At 28.0% G+C, this 21998-nt stretch overlaps 2 protein-coding genes across 5 annotated transcripts; one reads left to right on the forward strand and one right to left on the reverse strand.

Moving 5' to 3' along the window:
- The first annotated feature begins 157 nt into the window (after positions 1-157).
- On the forward strand, positions 158-13561 carry LOC112590898 (retinol dehydrogenase 11-like). Of its 4 annotated transcripts, none has more exons than XM_025334498.1 (7): positions 158-519; positions 11108-11229; positions 11792-11995; positions 12152-12310; positions 12774-12899; positions 12996-13203; positions 13397-13561. In XM_025334498.1, the coding sequence occupies exons 2-7, from the start codon at positions 11109-11111 to the stop codon at positions 13536-13538; spliced, it is 960 nt and encodes a 319-aa protein (XP_025190283.1). In that variant the 5' UTR covers positions 158-519; position 11108; the 3' UTR covers positions 13539-13561. The 4 variants fall into 4 exon arrangements, with proteins under 4 accessions (XP_025190283.1, XP_025190281.1, XP_025190282.1 ...); XM_025334496.1 differs by lacking the exon at positions 158-519 and adding an exon at positions 7028-7367; XM_025334497.1 differs by lacking the exon at positions 158-519 and adding an exon at positions 7839-8000.
- Positions 13562-14265: 704 nt separating this feature from the next.
- LOC112590897 (neuronal acetylcholine receptor subunit beta-4) lies at positions 14266-19334 on the reverse strand. The gene is made up of 10 exons (XM_025334495.1): positions 19124-19334; positions 18703-18940; positions 16827-17098; positions 16595-16749; positions 16427-16471; positions 16052-16158; positions 15746-15962; positions 15397-15607; positions 15050-15202; positions 14266-14621 (listed from the first exon to the last, which is right to left on the reverse strand). The coding sequence occupies exons 1-10, from the start codon at positions 19191-19193 to the stop codon at positions 14272-14274; spliced, it is 1818 nt and encodes a 605-aa protein (XP_025190280.1). The 5' UTR covers positions 19194-19334; the 3' UTR covers positions 14266-14271.
- Between the last annotated feature and the right edge of the window lie 2664 nt (positions 19335-21998).

Here is a 21998-nt window from a genome sequence, read left to right on the forward strand (position 1 = left end):
AATTGAGACCGGGTTTACGATAATATGGCACGGCATACCTTTTTAAGTTACTGTTCGAGATATATTATGATATTTTTTCCCTTGCGATAAGTTCGGCGACTTTATCGTCGCCCTCTTCCCCTCTTGCCTAATGTGGCATCGGCGTTCCCTGACCACTGCTGTTCGTCAATACGACCGTACACTCACTCTCTCGTGCGACCGTCTCCGGGACGTCGCTCGCTTTTGTTCTTACGCGTGTGCGTGGCTAATATAAGGCCATTTTGTGTGCCCGTAGCACTTGTGCCTTTTGGTTTTTGTGCTGGCCTTGTGTGCCGTGTTCTGCCGTCGTCACATTTGCCGCGTGTTGAAGCGACTCCGCATCTTGTACGTGTCGAAATTAATATTATATACACATATATATCATCTATATATATTATATACACGTGGACCCTGAGGTTACGAGCCGGCGTCATAATTGTTATATTAACAATATCAGTGTTCCAGCACACTTATTCCAACGATCATACTGCCTTGGACCAGGTCAGCGACATTTTATTATTATTATTTGTATTGGAAGAATTGGTTGTTATTATTACTATTATTATTATTTCCTTTTTTTTATATTATTTGGGCGCCCTAAATTTATTATTAGTATTATTATATTATGTAATACGTTACACCTCTTTTTAGTATAAAATATATATATTGTAGCACGACGGTGCGTCAACCTAAATTGCGTGTAATTCTTAAAAGTTGTCTAATTGCCCTCTCTTAATACGTAAGGTAAAACAAAATACTCTGGGTGTTATTATATTTGCCATCCTAGGCCAACCGCCCAAGCAGGAGCCTGGTGGAACAGTTACTATACCCGTCATCAGTGGCGGCGGGACATAGTATTATTTGAAGCAATTGCTTCATGTCTAAAAGCCCTTTGGCCAATGCTGCTTGTTAGAGATGGTGGTAAAAATATTTAAAATATACAATACGCTTCAAATCCTCCACAATTTCGCGCAGCCACTGCCCGTCATAATTTATTTTATTTAATAATATTATAGACGTTAATTAAAGGTTTACTAGAATATTTAATCACAAGCCGTTATCAATTACTTTTAATCAAATCCAAATTATAAATTGTTCGAACTCTGTGTTGTGCCATGTTCAAATTATCCGCCGATTCGGCGATTAGCACATCTTCGGATCTTCCTCCCCGTGCCACCGGACTTCGCTATCGACTTTATCGTTTTTATCTATATAATATTACCCATGTGCGATATGATCGCCGCTTGACCGATGCGGGTTCGGTTGGCGTTGTCCGTCGCGCTTTTTGTCCGCAGCGGCCGGCTCGGATATGTCTTTTTTGTGTCGCACATTTTTAAGTCGCGTGTGTGTAAAACGAGTGATAATATATTCACGTAAACGACGGGTGCGTGTTTTTCATTCCTGTTTTCCTTTTTGTGTGCGTGTCGGCCGTGTCGTTCAATGGCGGTCAAATGATTTTGTCATGGGAAGGGATGTGACTGACTTTTTAATATGCATTAATATGCTATTATGGTTAAGACTAATATCAATTTTTTTAATTAAGGTAAATTAGTACTTTATTTATAACTATATATATATATATATATATATATATATACTATAACTATATTTTATAAATATATAATAATTAATAGACTATAGACAATATCTATTACAATTTACAGTAAACTCGACAGTATAAATATGTATCAAGCGCGACCAGTATGACTACAAGACACGACTGTCGACTACACGAGTAACGACTAACGAGTACGAAACCCAAAACACTGTGGTCTGTGTAACAAAATATTCTGACAAATGTAATAATAATCGATGTTTTGGTTAACTATAATGATATTATAGCCACGTATTATTGTATTAAAACGTTTCGGCCGATGGGCTGGGCAAGGGAGGAATATGTTATTATTAAATATTCACGATCACCGAGCTGGGAATTCCCACGTATTTTGTATAAGCAACTAATTAATAAGTAATAATAATAATTAATAATAACAGCCTTGTTCTTAGAATGAGTCTAGAATCTATATAATAGTAATATACGCTCTTAAGCGTTATTTTGAGAAAAAATTAAAACAAAATGTAATACATTAATATTTAATATTATATTAAAGTACAAATAGTACAATATACATAAATGTAATTGTTATGAATATTCAAGAAATTTTCATGGGGGGATCTATCCCCCTCATCGCCACCGTTTGACCGCCATTGGTTTCGTTGCGCGAAACCTCGGTGGTTTTTACGCATAGACCTATGCGGCATAGTGTGTGCCCGCTCGTGCATAACGCCTAAAACTGCGTGGCTGTTATTATTAGATTATTATACTATTATTATTTTATTATAGGTGTGCGCATCACTAGTGGATCTCCGTATATTAAACTCTTGGCGACCAAGTTAAAACTTAAAACTACTGTTTTTTTTTTCTGTTGGACCAGCATTATTCACTCATCAGTGTATCATCAAGCGGAGCTGCCGTAAGCCCGTAAACCAAGTCGTTTTTGGTTGATATTATCATATTATATTCATTGCTGGGGTATTTCCCCTTATTATTATTATTTTTTTATTTTGTGTAATTCCGAGTACGGATATATTATATATTAATGTTCGTTTTATAAATGTACGTTATTACATAATATTGTACATTTTGGGCGCCCTCTCCTATAATCATAATTGTAGAATAATATTACTTATAATTATTATATATGGTACACCTTTTTTAATTATGCCATATATATATATAATATATAACGTTTAGAGTGACCTTTTACTATCTTCAACACACCGCGAGTCGTGGCAGCAGACGGCTGGAATCGTAGGGGTGATCGGGTACAAACTACAATTGTAACATTTTCCATACTATTATTTATTTATGGGAAAATTGAAACTTTTTAGCATTGATCTTGCACTCAACTTATTCAGTAACTTGTAATCTTAAGAAATATGTATAAATTGAACATTAACTTTCATAGACCATAGGTGAATCTGTAAAATCTGATCTGAAAAAAAAAGAAATGTTACAATATTATTGTAGTAATTGTACCCTGTTCTGGGTCAATTGTAACACTATGTTCGGACTTGGTCACCGTGCGCTAGGGCGGCTGAGCCCACTGCCCGTCATTGGTGGCACTGGTGGAGGACGCTTCCTTCACTTCCCGACGCGGGCCCCGGTCTGTCTATTACAGACAACGGATATTACGCCGTTACGTGGTTCGTTGCGCCATGTTGTGGTTGTCGAGTTTGTTAATTATTGTCGATGTTATCGTTGCCGTTCGTTGTTTTTCCGTCTTCGTACGTGAAAAGGAGCAGATCGTTTTTTAGCTAGTTCAGCATTAACCTTTTCTTGTTTTTTTTGTTTTTATTAAACTTGTGGCTGCCGCTAGCTCATACTCCCTTTCAGCCAGTTCAGTGATTTTGTATACCAGTTCGGAACAGTTCGTGTATTGTCAAGTGCGGTAGGTGGATTCAACAGCTCCGCAGTCCACGTGTTTGTGGACTACCTTCTCACCTTTTATTATATAATTTATTACGAGAAGTTCGCCCGCTAAAAGACAAAAGACAAACTGTCGAAAAGACAACGAATAGTTGTAGATATTTCGAATTTTCATCAAACACGTACATTTTAAAATTGTTTTGTAGTTGAAAACGTATAAAATAATCAATTTTTATAGCTAAATATCGAAATTTAATATCAGATTTCTTATTAGGAGTTTACATTGACACCAAAAGAATCCAAAAAATATATAAGTACAATTTTTCTACAGACATTTAAAACCCAAAATTGGACAAATTTATATATTTAAACAATGTAATTAACAATGTTAATTATTTTTTATATTCCTAAATTATTATTCACAGAGATTTTTTTATTTTAATATATTCTTTTAAGTTTGGTGTTATAGATTTATACGTATGACATACGTATGCCATATAATTTCCAAAATATATATATATTAATTTTATGCTAATATAGCTATTAATACTATGAACAGACCGTAAAAATATTGTTGAGGTGACCAGTTACCATATCTTACTCCCTGTTTCCACTTTGCACCCATTTCATCATCTTGTATTTCCCATTCTGGTTTATTGTGTCGTACATCTGATGTATTTATCTCTTCCCCTCTTTTTGTTTTTAACCTTGTTTAATATTTATTTTCCTTTTTCTAAAGCTAATTTATTTATTATTTCTATTGATACGTGTTTTGTTTTGTTTAATTTTTGTTACACATTCAGCCAAACTTTCAAAAATATACATTTTTTTTTTTCAATACAGTTTGAGCACTTCAGTCTTCAGGCATATTTTGTATATTTTTTTTTCAACGGTCAATATTTGTATTTGTTTATACGTTTTAATTTGAATTTTTTTTTAAAAAATGTTTATTGTTAACACAAAATATAATAAAATTAAAAATTGTTCATAAAAAAAAAATTGTATTTTTTATCGTATTATCGAATATATAAATCATTACAAAATTAACAACTTGGTGTTATGAGATAGTTAAAATATCATACACTAAAACGTAATGAATGGTTCAAAAATCGAAACAGTAGAATTATATCATTTGATAAAATAGGTATAGATCACAATTCACGGTTTCAGATAAAACAACTAGTTGACCTTTGAATAAAATATAAAATGTGTACATCATAAAAAATTACCTACGTTGAAAAAATAATAATATCTATTGTAATATGAAGTTTTTTTGAAGTAGCTTTATTCGTTCTAATGCTTCAATTCATAACACATTAAATAAACAATTTATTTCCTTGAAGTAATAAAATTGTATTAGATGGGATTATAATATCGTTGTTGTTATTTGTTGTATGTGCTTGCATACTTGTGTACTTGTACCTATATTATGACTTTCAGTTGTTTAATTATTTAAAAAATATTTATCTTAGAAAAATTTAAGTTGTGTTCAACGTTATCTTATGGCCTATGGGAGACTCAGTCTTCCGCACTGTGTGTAACTAAGTTAAAAATAACGGCAGTAGATGGCGTTGCCATTATCGCCTGGAGATGTCGAAAGCTTATTTTAACGTTCAACTCCAAACGGCTTACAGTTATATTGACAAACTTATTAGTTATTACTCATGTATTTCATAATTAATATTGAAATGAGAAAAAAAAAACATAGGTAAAAATGGTAAACATACTATCCAATGATAAATATTGCTGTTTTACATTATATAAATTTTTTGAAAAGGTGATTTGCAATATTTGCATTATACGCAAATAAACTTTATAAACCAAGTCATGTAACTTGATTATATATTGCATTATTCGTTGGTATAACCACAGGGTAAGATAAAATGTTTAAATGTAATGACTATTATTTTTATTTAATTTTTATTTTTATTAAAAATAAGCAATTTACACAGTTTATGTGGTAAGAGTAAAACATAGACGTGAAAAGTTGAATAAGAAACCACTCATTAACGACACTTAGCTATTTAAGCTAAACAATTCATTTTTTTTTTTTGTGTATGTAATGTTTCGAGGTATGAATTTGTTTTTATATACTTTTGGTTATATTGAAGTCGATAATTGTAGAAGGTCTCGACACCACATCATATTTATCCTACGCTCAGGATTTTATTTGAGTGTTAAAGAGTGTTAAAGTAGAAAGGTTTTTGATAAGAGAATTCTAATGGGATAGAAATTGCTTGTGAAAGTATAAGCAAAAGATTCTTGCTTCTTCATTAATAGTTTTAATATAAGAAATCGTTATGTAAGGTTAGGTTTGGGACATAAGATGGTGCATTAGGGAGTCACCGATAAGCTAAGTTTTGGAAAGTTTTGTATTTTTTTGCAGAATTCCAAAGCTGTATACCACAAGTCCATATAGGTTTGAGGAGAGTTGATAATAATTTTTTAACATTTTTATTAATGTGTCACCCACTATATTTTAGTAAGATAAAATATATATGCTTTTACTAAAAAAAGGCTGAAGAATTTCATAGCAATTATTAGTTATTACATAGAATTTTTATAAATATTGCCCGGATTTAAATAAAAACTTAAAATGCGTGTTTTTATATTTTTTAGGCATTTATTTACTTACCTATCATAATAAATAAATTGATTTTAGATTATCTAAACGTTTTATAATATGTACATTATAAAATATTGTACTTTTTTTTGCACGATTCACATTTTATTTCAATATTATATTCAAACATGATTTTTAAAACATAATTGCATGCTTAAAAGTTGCTTAGTATTTTATAAATACTGAATTAAATATTTAAAATTCAATTTAAATTATATTTTGTAAATTGTAATACAGACTATAGTCTAAAGTAGAAATTTTTATCGATAAAAACTTAATCTTTAAAATATCAATTGTTTTAGAACATTAGTGCCATTTTACTTATTATTACGAATTAAATATCTATATGACTATGTATTTAAACGAATACATATTATGGGTGCTTAGTTCATGTTAAATATTTTAATAAAATCTTTAATAAATTCATCATAATAATCATAATATATTAGTCATAATTCACAATATACTTTCCAATAAGAGTTTTTGTTTTAAATATTGAAATATTTATTTAGCATTTTAGTTGCACGCACAACGATGACTGTAGTCGACAGTCGTAAGTATATATTTATGTTGATGATATGAATAGAATTCAATAATATGGAAATATTTAGCTATGTGCTATAAATTAATAAAATAGCCTGTAGGTATAGATATTAAATAGGTGGTAATAATATAAAATACCTTGAATTGTACATTAATCTCGTACTTAAAAGAAACCTTTGACCTATTAGATCGGACTTCATATATATATATGATTAGGTTAAATTTTTAAATATTATTCTACAAATTATAAACCATGACGTTGTGCCCGTTGTGGTATAATAATAATAATAATAATAATAATAATATTATATTATTGTGTGGTCATCGTTTATCTAATGTTGTTTCGTTCTCTATTAACGTTATAATTTATACATGCTATATAGCGATCAATATAAAAGTATAATGATGGTTAATCATTCTCGTATTATACATTTCATCGATCGTCCGCATGCGCTAATGTTAACTTTATTGGTGGAATGATACAAATAATACTGTTTGGCACAGTATTAATGAAAAAAAATCGTTAAATCAAAAGTTTACACAGTATTGTATCGTTTATAGAGTGTATTATTATAATAATTATTATTACTATTATTATTTGCATTAAAATTTTTACATTTTAATTAATATAACATGATTTAAATATTTTAATATACTTTTATACTGTATTTGTATTATATACGATCGGGGCAATCGTCAATCGCAGTATTATAAAAACGTATTAGAAGTATAAGAAGAATATTGAACAATAAAGTGAGTTGTACATAATAATTTAAATTGATTATCAATAATAATAAATTAAATTTAAGTTTTGTTTTATCGATTTTACTATAGAAGTCAGTAATATGCTGAACTAGTTTATTAGTATTTATATTATAAATTTATGCCGTTCTACAATAAAACAACTTTTAATATTTAAAATATTGTATTAGTTATATCTACATTGATTGTAATTTGTAACATGATATCAGTAGCTGATTGATGATATATCGTATTTTACATTATATAGTGTAATAATTTGCTTATCAGTTATCAATACATTTTTATATTATACAAATCATAAATAGTATACCATATATTACAATTTACAAACATGCATAAAATAATGTAGAAAATACAGACATGTCGTTTCGATAGAAATTAAATGTATATTATAATGTTTAATATTCTATTCATTATATTTGTGGGATTGTTTTGAATCCTTTTAGAATATCAATATAATTAATGCGTATTGATTTAAAGTTTAAACAAAATAATTGTAATTATACACATTACACGGATTATTTCATTCGTTGAACTAGGTTCCCTTATTTTTATTTATTTTCCATCTTTTTACTTTAAAAATTTTCAAAAAATAAGCTCTAGTGTTTTAACCCATAACTATAGGTAAGTTTTATTGTATTATTTTATTATATAACATACATGATTTGTAATATTGGTGTATATAAGTATACTGTCCATGTGACCAGGTGTATAGTTAAGTGTGTTAAACATATTTCGAGTCAGCACAATATTAGTATAGTTTGCCATTTGGAGCTTATAAATTTTATTTATTTAATATGCTTTATTGTTTGAACCATACACATTAACTAACATTTTATAATATTTTATACCAGTAGTGTTTTAATAATTTTCAATGTTAATAATTAAACATTATAGTTATAGTGTACATAATGATTTTTTGTCTAAACTCATTATATAAACAAAAATTTAGTAATTTCATAATTTTTTTGAATTATTAAACATAAATATGTAACTTTAAATGTAACTAAGTAACTGTAACTTTAACTTGTTATCAGTTAAGTGCAAATTTATAAAGTATTTTAATTCAATATTTTAATGTAACTTTTAACCAGTTACAACTAATCTAGTAACTTGCACATCCTCGAGGACTTGAAGTGTTATCTTGGATTGATACCTAGATCTACACATAATTAGAGAACTACAAGATCTACAAATTCTCCATTTATAACACTCTTTTTTTAAACCACTTTCAAAAAGTCACTCTAAATTAAATAATGTTAGAAATGTTTAATATAGGTTTAATACTAGTCACATATCACGCCATCAGTTTTGGAAGCTGCGTCAAATACTTATAATATCAACAAAATAAAAATAAAAATATGTCATATTGTGTAAAAACTAGAAATTTTTTTAATACAATAATTATCATTTATTTTACAAAAAATGTTTGCAGTTATTTACCTACCTATATTATTTATTATATAATATTTAAACTAAATAATTATTTAAATATTTTAACATAGTTTATCGTGCACTGCACTACCGTTGATATAATTTGATTATATCGTGGGGCGCTTAACTTAGATAATTATTACCTATTCGTTGTTTACATAAACGTATTGTCAATTGTGCTACACATTAATACACACATACACACACATTATAGGTACAATTATTTTTTAACGCTTAAATGAATGATTCCACTGTTTTTATATTTTTATTAATGCTGATCTATTCATATTACTTTATAAAATTTAATTTAAAAATTACAATATCACCGAGTAAATTTTAAATAATGGATGTAAATACATGATTTTAATTTTAAAGTCACACAATTAATCAGAAAATATTAAAATAATAAATTATAATTTAACTATTATTTTAATACATACAATCTATTTGTCCTTGTCTCCTACTAATTATTTTTCTTTTTACATTGATATAATTATTATTTTAACGTTTATTGACTATTAGCATCAGTCATTAGTTCTATTAGTACAAAAATAGGCACGAGTAATGTAAGTACCGCCATTATGTTTAATAATTTAGTTTTATAGTACCATTTTAGTAGTAAAGTTATTGGTTAGTAAACCTAAAAGTGGATGGCTTGAGTAAAGTTTTACATTATGTATTCATTAATACTTTTTTTTTCTAAAGTACCTTTAATAGTAATTTGTAGGAAATAAATTGTTGTCAACTTATTATATTTATAAATGTATAATATTATTATTTAAAAAAATGTTTAACCACAACACATTTTGAGTAAGTCTTATCTTATTGAATTAACAAACTAATACATGGTGTAACATAATATAACAGGTAAGTACCTACGTATTCGACAAAATACTAAATGGTAGTAATGCATACATTTTGACAAGCTTGATTTCATCTCGATAGATGTATTTTTATGTTAAATTTATTCCAAATGACATAATAAAGTAGTTTACTTTCTTATTATGTGAAAATATAATTATTAGAGTACGAAAATTAATTGTAAAATGCATGTCCTATAAGATGGAGGATGCCAGATTTATTTTATGTAATAAATATTGAACTAATCAGATTTATAAAATATCAAAAAATTAAAATTTCAATGTATAATCCAGTTTTAATCATCTAAAACCTAAGTACACATTAATTTTAAAAATATTACATTAGTATAATATTAGCTTACAGTATATACTATATTATCTTAGTAATATTATATATTTATATACCATGTATAAATCTACAGAATGATTCATCTAGTTATACACATGCTTTTCCATGATCTGTAACTATTATCTTTTAATAATTGATTTATTCATACTCATATATTTTGAAATTTTTAATTTAATCAAAATTCGTGTTTTTAATTATATAGTTTTTTTTTATACAATTAAAATAGTATCTTGTTTACTGTATAATTTTAAAATTTGTATTTTTTTAGTCTAAATCAAAATTCAAACGCGTTCTTTCTGATTTGTAAAATTTTTTTTTTTTTACTAATTTTAATTATTATGATTTTTGAATTATCCCTTACCATCTTCTAATTTTTTTGGCATATATCTAAATTTTAAAATTTAGTAACTTAAAAATTACTTGTTAGAATATATCAATTTATGTACACTGAAGTTTTCAAATCAACTACTTATCATTACATTCATATTATTAGTTAAAAAAATTTGGTTTTTATTTAAAAATAAATAATTTTAACGTCAAAGAACATTAATTTTTAAATGGTATAGAAAATCTAAACGTTAAAAAATATAATTCTTAAGAGTTAGTTATACTTAAAATTTCAAAAAATAAGAATTTTAATGTATTAATTATTAAGGGAATATGGGGATGATCGTTTTTGGTAAATCACTCTGTCTATATATAAATATAAATACAATATATCATAATAATATTATAATATACGTAATTCGTAGTTAAAAAATGAACGTGATATGTGTTATGATGACTTTTTAGTTTCATTCATACATATTTAAATATTTTATAATATAATATTTTAATATCTAGTTATTCCATGTAATGTACCTATGAATCATAGGGTATAATGATTTATAAAATATAACTTTAACGTATATATTTAAAATATAAAATTTGCCGAGAAAAACAGCCATGTCATGCAATACTTGTATAATATTTTTTTATTTTTGATGATAAAATGTATTACTTATTATTCACTATTCAGTATAATATATAATATTTTGTTAATAGTTTAAATCACTGTAGCTACTAGCTAGTATATGTTATCATTTCAGCATGGAGTATTTGTTACCGAATCGCTGTACTTCGATGAAACGACTTGATGGGAAAACGGTTGTTGTTACAGGATGTAACACAGGAATCGGAAGAGAAACGGCAGCGGAATTTTACAAAAGAGGTAAGATTGATAATATGTAATTGTCACCACACTTTTAGCACCTAAATCATGATCTTTAGTTAACAACCATCAATAGTAATCGTTGATCATCGATGTGTTATCGTGTAACTGTGTAAGTCACAATGTAGGCTGACAAAAGGTGCCGATGTGCTGTATTCGACGAGTTTTGGTCGGCTTAGTTTTTTAATCTTAAATGGAATATAGTAGATTATTCGTTAAGCCAGTGAAACTATGTATTATAACAATAATTTAAATTAATTTTTACTGAATGCTGATATTATTTTTTCATACAATACATAAAATAATGAAGATTAATATTAATTTTTATTATAGTTTGATTTTATTTCAGTTGACTGAAGAAGCATTTTATTTTAATACGATATTATACGAGATTTTTTTTAACCAGTGGGAAAAAAATATGTAAATAGTATTTGTATGTAAATTGCTATTTACATTTTAGTTGTGCAAAAAAATTTGTCTTCATACTGTTATAAACATACCTATAATACTAATGTCCTATAGTTACCTATGTTTCACCACAATAACGATCTTGTAAATTTAGGTGCTCGAGTGATAATGGCATGTAGAAGCGCGTCTAGGACACAAGACGCAATAGATAGCATCAAAAATCAGACTGAAGGAGATAAAAACGTCGGAGAGTTGGTTTTTAAATATTTGGAATTGTCGTTTTTAGCATCCGTTAGGAAATGTGCGAAAGAAATATTGTATACCGAGAAAAGAATTGATATTCTAGTAAATAATGCGGGTGAGTATAGTTATCATATAGGTACATTATATTGTAATATAATATTATATACAGTTGTTAAGATTTTTAATATTTCGCATGTGGATGACAATAATGATATTATATATTATTATCCAAAAATTATAAATCAATAATTGTACTTAAATTTGTGTGCAGGCATAATGATGTGTCCGAAAACATTGTCAGAGAACGGAATCGAACTTCATTTGGCAACCAATCATTTGGGTCATTTTCTGTTTACGCTATTGTTACTACCCAGAATACTGAAGTCCGCTCCAGCTAGGATAATCAACGTGACTTCATTAGCTCATACGTGTATGATAATTGTATTATTTATATTACAATTTTTATATTACCACGATTAACAAAAGTAACAATTCAATTTTGATAATGTATTATTTTTGCATCGATGCCCTTACTCGTGTATAGCCGTATAGGTATATACAATTATTTAAAAACTCAAATCCTGTACTAATTAAAATTTTATAAAACTTATGTTTACATATAACTTTACTAGGTTAGAAAATATTAACAAATGGAAATGATTTATCTGTGATGAGTTACTAAAATAAAATTACAATTAAATAACTTCCAAACTTTTTTATAGATATGGGTATTTTTTATTACCTATACTTAATAACATTTCTGGGAGCTTTGAAGTTTTAGTCATACTCGAATATTAATATTAATTATCAATATGTGTACAATTTCGGATTTTAAAATGTACGTCTAATTGTAAAGCATAAATCATTATTTTAATGGTGTGTATATTGTACAGGGGGTGATCAGAAAATGCATTTTGATGACATAAATCTGGACAAGAACTATACACCCAGCGGGGCGTATGGCCGCTCCAAACTGGCTAACATTTTGTTTACTGTGGAACTGGCCAAACGTTTAAATGGTAAGTTCGGTAACCAGTATCCACAATAGCTTACAAATTGGACGACGAAATCGTATTTCGTCAACAGAAAATATACCAAAATTTTTTATTGTACAGGTACTGGAGTGACGGTATACGCAGTCAATCCAGGTGTCGTTCACACCAAACTTAGCCGGTTTGTTGATCAAACTATCTTCCCTGGCGCTTCGTGGTTGTACAACAGTTTTACAAAAATCGTTGTTAAGACACCCCAACAGGGCGCTCAGACCACATTACATTGCGCTTTGGACGAGAAATGTGCTAGTGAAAGTGGTTTATATTATAGGTGATTTGATGACGTATATATAAATGTTCTTCTTAGATTAATTTTTATACCTACAAGTGTGCATTTTATTTTTATCTATCTTAAATTTCGTTTCATGTAACGTACAATATAGGTACATACACGGTTCCTCTATAGTAACATAAAAAATGATTTTTATATCCAAGTAATTTTTTTTTAATGTTATTTTTTTCAGTGACTGCAAGGTATCTGAACCGGATCCCGCTGTCAAAGACGAAAAGGTTAGCGCAGAGTTGTGGGACACTAGCTGCTTATTAGTTAAATTAGACCCTTTGATAGATCCTTTCCAACCGGAGAAAGATAACTTATCGATTTAAAACTGTTTTAGTCAGGTGTTTTCTAGAACAATATTGTACACAGACATTGCGTTATTTTTAATGTTTTATTTTTCAAATATATAAATAATAGTTACGCACTTATTCTATCTTATAATAAATTATAATCGATGATACGTGCAATTATTTCAGATGATATATAAAATGTATATGAATGTTTTAGTTTATTATCTTACAATTATACATTTCATAATACAAGTATATCACATTAATGGCGTAATTACGGGTACAAGGTATTAACATAGAGATAGAAATCTCCCTTCAAATTTTTTATTTGAATTATGCTGATTTACACATGGTACAAAATAAAAACGTTGGTTTAATAATTACGAAGTAATAAAATCGCTCTCTTTACGATAATTAACTTTGTAATACAAAAATTAAAACTATTCGTATATAATATAACTGTAATTTTTCATAATTTTGGGTCAGTCTAGTAAATAATCTTTGATCAAATAATAAAATAATAAATTAAATTTCATATAAATAATTGTTCTCAGTATTAAAACAGTGCTTATTTTGTTAGTAAATAAAATTTTTTTTTGTGTGTACCTTATGAAACTATGTTTTCTTTCAACAATCTCTACAGCCTACACTTAACGTCCCTTTTCCTTTTAGAGAAAATCATAACTACGTTACTATTGTGATTAAATAATAAACCTGTTATTTCCGTAAAAATTTCATCATTATAATTTATAAATATTGTTGTGGTCAATCAAAATAAAGCAAAAATGGAAAATTTTATGGATAACAATATGGTCATTGTGGTCGCTAAAAACATTATGAATATGATTCGCTCGAAAGCGACTATGACGATATCCCATAACGTGGTCGTTGTTTCGTGTACTTTGGTGAGTCTGTGGTCTAACTGGTTATAAACGAGGCTCCGTATGGAATCCAATTTTGGTAATACCAAGAGTTTCGTCACGATAGGCGTGGTCAGGAATCTAGTTAACGCAAACGGAGGATGACCGCTGGTCGATTTACGATTGTGCACCGTTATGAGCAACGATGATATTAATGCGTCCATAGATATCAGGAGAATCAGTTTCAAGTATCCAAGCACTAGAATAAAAATATCCTACATATTATCTGAATTTTGTATATTATTGTAAGCACTAAACGTATATGACACTTTTATGTAGCTTGATTTGTTTGTGGTAAATGTAATAATAAAAAATGCATTTTTTGAAATTTGAAATTTACAAAAAAAATAAATGTAAATTTATTAAATTATTTTTAATAATAAAATATTGTGTATAAACATATTTTAGTTTTATTGTTTTTAGAGCAACTTTAATGTCATTGATATCATACTTTGATAATTATATTCGGGTATAACCAACAATAAAATGTCATAATTGGAAAAATATTATCATTGGGTAAATGTATTCATTTTAAAATAAATCGTTCAACTAAAATTATATTAAAATGAATGAATTAACTAATTCATTAGCTTTTATTAAACAGATTACATAAAATAATATACTTACTCAAGTCTGGTGGAAATTTAACAAAAACCGGTACATATTTCGTCATATATACAGTAATCAATGTTGAAAATATTATTGAAATGCAAATTATTGTAATTTTCGATGAGAAATTCGGCATTACACCGAAAGATGACAACCATACACAACTGATCACTAAAAAAAAGAAAAATATTTTATAACCGCATTTCTATTTGAATATTTTTTCTTGTGAATCTTTAGAATTTTTATTTATTTATTTATTTTTTTTAATTTTCTGATCCGATGAATAAATAATCGTCTAAATTTGGCCAAGTAATTAGAAGTACAAAACTAATATTTAAGTTTAAAAAAAATTAAGAAAATCATACGTATTAATGGAGCATAAAACAATTTCTCGAGAATCTTCGTGTTTCTCGATATTTCCAACTCAAGTTTCAATGCGTTTTGCGTGGAATCATCTTCGGAATTGCTGATGCTGTTCATGGATGCCACAATATCATCCCATGGGGTTTTGTCTTCTACATATGAGCTTGTCATCCTATTAAGTTTCCAATCCGAATGAGATACTTGTGAACATTCCTGTTGTGACAATACCAAACATATACCTCAGTTTTATAATAATATAATATTATAATATATATTTTAAGCTTACTACAACTAGGTAACCATATTTATTATACGTAGGTGTGTTCGTGGCATGTTTACGTGATTACTTACAGACTTTTGATTATCTTTAATTTCATAAAAGACATTAGATACTTTATGCGACCATGTGCTTAACAATAAAGTACACTTATGTTTATCCCATGGCCACAATGTCAAATCAATGTCACATTTGGTTTTTATGTCAAATTTAGGTCTCCATATGACTAGGCCATTATTGTCCACAGATATTTTCGATTCAGAATACATACTCGCAGCCGGATCCATGGCGCTAAAAACGGAAATCAACAGCGATTAAAAATTATCTATAATAGTTATACTTAGTTATATTATATGTATACATTAATTAATAATTTATACTTGTGTAATACGAGTTCGGGTTGCCATAATTCGTAGTTCGATAAATGCAATCTGGAAATATTTTTATAATTTTGAGGGTTCCAATTGATACTGTTGTCCGTCCATTCCTTTATAGATAATGATTTAAAAATAATGTATTATTTACATTTTTTATAATATTCTATCTTAGTTAATTTAGTAAAATTAATATTGAAAAAAATATATATATTAATATATTATATCTTAATAATTGATAAGAAAACTAATCGATTATTTATATATGGTAGATCATTATTTGGAGATTGATGAAAACGAACAGTGTTATAAACAATATTTTGCTTTAACTAATTTTTCATTAAAAATATACTCACTAATTGAATACGAAAACATACTTACAAAAGTGGCGATACCTTGAAGTGTGAGCGTCGAAGTCATGACGTCCTTTAATATAAAAAAATCAGAAAAAATACACATACAATGTATAAAACGTACCTATTAAGCATTAGGTATGTTTATTATTGTAATTCAAAAATAAATCATTCATTATTCGAATATAATGCTTACCAAATGTATGAACTTAAAGTTATTTATTATCGCTACGTTTAAGACTTGCTGCGGATTCGTCGTCGGATCACTTACAAATGATCCACGTTTTTTCAGTACATCTCTTTTGAGTTGTTCCGTGTATGTTAAGAATTTTCTAGTATAATCAACCCTCTCTGAAACGCAACACATTTTCGTTAGCATTGAAATAAAACAGTTATTACTTTTGTCTATTCATATATTTTATAATAACCTGTCATATTCATAATTGTTTTTGATATCACTGCAAACGGGTCAGGTTTACACTTAAACATCCATTTGCAAACTACTACGCCCCAAGAGCTGAAGCTATAATACTTGACCGGTATCGGCTCCGGGTCTGTCCAAAAAATAAACGGCAAACTTTCACCGTATCTGCCAACTTCGATTAGTCCGGACTGTCTAGTTACGCGTACCCAAAAACCGACGGGTTTGTATCTATCAAGAATTTTTCCCGTGGCAACTGTGACCACCGACGTCAGTTTGCTACGTGTGCACAGACGAAAATAGATACGTACGGTTAAGTTTATGATATTAAATCTGGGCGGTGGTCGTTTGGGCGAAGGTAATAATTTTTACCAAAAAAATAATAGTCCATTTGGGCGACTATCATTTGTACCGTTTGGGCGAGTGAAATTATTTTTACCTGCGTGCGAGGTAAAAACTGGGTGACAGATAGATACTGATGATATTATTGCAATATTGCTAATCGTTATTAATCACTATTATCGAAAATAAGAATACGATTCAGACACGCAGTCCAAGTTGTACATAATAACACTGTAGTGTGCTATGTGTAGTGTCTTGAATAATATTTTCATGTACAAATATTTAAAAATTAATTTTAACAATAATAGTCAGTTGTAAGTTTTTTTATTTTTTTACATTTATCTAAAATGGATTTAAAAATCGAACATATTTTAACTACGAAAAAAGGTAAAAGATGTATAGCTATCGAACAGTTCAAGTACACGGAATCAAATATTCTTCAAAATGAAACAATTCGATTTCGTTGTACAAACAAAAAATGTAAAGTAAGTGTCTTAATTGATAGTCATTTAAAAAATATATTAGAGATGACAACACATTTACATAATCATGAGCCAAGTACAAAAAGATCTTTAGCTATAGATATAATTCGAAGTTCTTCTAAAAAAAAAAGTTACTGAACAAATACATGAAAAACCTAATAAAATTATTAGGAAAGAATTATTAGTAGATAAGTCAGGACTTCAGGATGAACTTAACTATTCTGATATTGATTTAATTAGGCGATCAATTTATCGTAGTCGTAAACAACAGTACCCAATATTACCAAAATCGCAAAAAGAGTCATTTGATCAATTATATGATATGCAATCAACAATTAAATACAATGATCAGCAATTTTGTTTTATAAATCAACAAAAGTCAATTGTAATTATAACGTGTCGTAACAATTTACAATTCCTGTGTAAATCTAAAAATGTCTTTGGAGACGGGACATTTTCGTATTGTCCCAAGTTTTTTTGTCAACTATATACATTACATGTCTATACTTACAATTATTATGTACCAGTAGCATATATATTTTTAACATTAAAATCAAAAAACAATTATTTAAATATGTGGTTTAAAATATCTAAGTTATTTTATTATTAATTATTCATATTTTATATGATTTTGACTGTAAATTACTTATATTTTATATGACTTTGACTTATTATTAATTATTTATGCGTTATATTATTTTTGGCTGTAGACTCCTTATACTTTATATGATTTTTGACCAAATATTTACATTTTATATGATTTTTGACCAAATATTTACATTTTATATGATTTTTGACTTATTATTATTAATTATTCATATTTTATATAATTTTGTTTAATTAATTGTTGAGTGTATATTATAAGCATTTTTATACCGCTTAAACAGTATTTTTAATTGAATAATTCTCGCCCAAACAGTAGTTTTAGTTGACTAAACCCTCGCCCAAACGGTATATAGTTATTCGCCCAAACGGACTATATTTTGGGTCGATTCGCCCAAACGGTCTACGCCCTTAAATCTTGCTAGACTATAAAGTACACTGTAAAAGTGTACCTACCCGTTGAATTTTCGTATATCGCAAAAGGTGTTCGATCCTCCTCCAATAACGATTTCATATCCGAATGACGATGGTTCCCTGGCTAACATGACGTGTGCATCACTTGCTCCTTGCACGTAAAACTTAAGCATCGCGGTGCCTGTAGCGGAAGAATTTGCCGTTGGAATCTCAGTGTCGTTGTACTCGTACCAATTTTGATACCCGTAGCCTACCGTAAGAACGGTTGTACATTTTTCACCTATTTGTTTAGATGATGAGTTGAAACATATGCAAAAACGTTTGGACATATTAATATTATACCTTATTAAAGCAGCAGAAAATCGGTATCGAATTGTTAGCAGTGTCAGATGTGTATTTATAATATTTTATATGTAAGCTGACCATTAATTTATAGCCACTGCATGTGTAATGATATACTTACTGTTAATGTTCTGCTGCAAACCATGACTGGATACCGACAGAACGAGTAAAAAACTCAAAATTTGAAACATAACTCATAAGACGTTCCGAAAAATTTCGTTTTAAATCTGTTATGGATTTCGCTCGGTATATAATATTTACGTTACGTGTGATATGTGCGTAACATGTTATTTGAATACTAAACACATAACTAATACAGTGTGTAGCCTGTCTCGCACAGCCACATCCTGTATTCATATTATATTAAACTTAAATATATGTTATTCATTTACCACCGATAAACATTTGGTATATGTATAATATGCGTATAAACAATGTCCGGTAAACGAACGCGATGACAATAATATTTTCCTAAATAAAATTGATAATAGCACATATAAACTGAAGTGTACAGCTATAATCGAAATATTCGTCGTATTATTATAATGTGGTAGAAATATTAAAAAATAAAAACACGATCTATATAATACGTGAAAATAAAAATTGATTTATTTATTTTAATATAATATATATATTACAATACAAATACATAAATAGTATATGAGACCCAATTATCTGTAACAAATTTGTTATTATTCATGGATATATTAGTTTAATGTACAACAATAATTCATATACACGTTCAAATTATTTTGTTATTGATAAGCAACAATTTTTTTCCCATAGTTTAAGACACTTATGTGAAATAAAAATATAAACATCTGTACAATTAGTGTATACTAATCTATATCTAGGTAATAAATAGTTAATATTAATAATTCGGTATTGAAACGAAGATAATTTTTATTATTTTTAAGTACCAACAGGTTTAATAACACTTATTAGCGTGAATCATAGTTTATGAAAGATATGTATATTTGGAATTTAAAATAAGGTAAGATGAATTAAATTCATTTAATTAAATCTTACTTTGGTTAGATTAAGTTAGGCATAATAAGAAAATTCTAAAACTATTGAGTAAAATTAATCAAATCATGTAAAGATTAAATTTACTTTGATTGTCCTCTTATAAATGATCGAATACAATATTATAACTTTTGTAATGTGTTAAAATTTTGAATAATCTTTATCACATTCAACAAATATACACAACATAGAAAATATTAATGTCACGAAATACACTATCCAAAAGTTGCTGAAACAATTTTGAAATATTCTTTTATTTTCTTAAAATTTTTGAAATTTGAATAATTATGTACTATAAAATATATTACGAGTAGTATTTGTAGTTATAAAAATTTGTGTTTATATTATTTTCATTATTTATGTCAACAATGCAGTTAGATTTCTATACCATATATGGTATAGATATCTGTGGACACAAAGTAGCGATAGTTTTTAATATATAAACATTTTTTATAGCTAGATATCGTTGAATTTTATTGTTAATAAAAATTAATTTATACCATAAAACCTATTGTTTCTATACTTATAATTGAACTTATTGATTTGGCTGGTTAACTTGTCTTCCTACTTAGTGTTGAATAAATGATATGTTGTGATATTAAATATAAGAATTATTAGTAATTACAATGATCTAAATACATACATTGTACTTTAAAATTCTGAATTATTATCATTTTTAAATGATTGAATTAACTATGCATATTAAAAATGGATCAAAATGGTAGTGTAAATTTTATAATAAGTCTATTCTATCTTAAAATGACAATCATTTGGTTTTAACTAAATTTATGATTTATTTAATGTTAAGTATGTACATTTTCCTGAACGTGTAACTAAAAAAGTTGGGTGAGTGGTTAACAGTACTTATCCAAGAACTAAAATTATTGAATAATAGACAATGATGACGAAAATTTTAATTAAAAAAAAAATTAAATTATTGAAGAATTTAGATATTTAGATATTTTATTTTATTTTTTTTTTAAATTCTAATGTTTTCATTCTTTTAGTTTTTTTTAAATAAATTTTGATTTTAAGTGATGATATACCAAATATTACAGCAATTATTTTAAACCATGCGGTGATAGTTTTAGAAGTTTGTCCGATTTCAGATGAATATATTATATGTTATAATATATATAGTAGAAACCTATATAGTATATCATGTATACGAACGGGAAAAAGTGAGTTTTATTTAATCCAGTCGCCGGGTAGTCGGGTCGACCAATGCACTCCAATTTCGTTTTACTCGTATTTGGATGGAGGTGTATATGTATATATATATTGTTACATGATATAAAATTTGGACGGAAATAATTATCCACCGGAATAAAAGCCGACCAGTCGTAATTTATCGGTCCCTTGGTGGTGGTGGTAGCGGTGGTGCGCATACGGTCGAAATTTTAACGACATCCCCGTCGAGCTTATATAATACAGTAGGTTAAGGTTAATATATACATATATATATATATATATATATATATATATATTTGGTAAGTTTAATTATTCAGAATCGGCACTGACCGCCGCCGCGCTGCCTTTGCTCCACATGGCAGCGACCCGTAAACGCGTGAAGAAGTTATGTTATTATCGCGGAAAGCAGTCGTAAATCACGTGCGGCCGACTTCGGTTACCCATAAGGGACTTTTGAGCTCAGTGTTAATCAACTGCGTGTGTGAACATATTATTATAATATATATACAAGTTCACGGCGATGTGGTCGGTTCCGTTCGGGTCTAGTCGAAATGCTGCACATGGGTGTATTCGAATTTTCACTTACCGTTATATGATATACGGTACAGAATATTATGATATATAGATAGAGCAAAATGATAGTATACAACCACACACAACACACACACACACACACACACACATACTTTTCTACATTATGGGTCGTAGTTTAACCATATATCTTGGTGAGAAGAGACGCGTTGTATCATAACAATATTATCATATAATATATTATTTTG

This window comes from Melanaphis sacchari, unplaced genomic scaffold (assembly GCF_002803265.2).
Source record: "Melanaphis sacchari strain LSU unplaced genomic scaffold, SCAv2.0 Contig122_pilon_pilon, whole genome shotgun sequence".
NCBI lineage: Eukaryota > Metazoa > Arthropoda > Insecta > Hemiptera > Aphididae > Melanaphis > Melanaphis sacchari.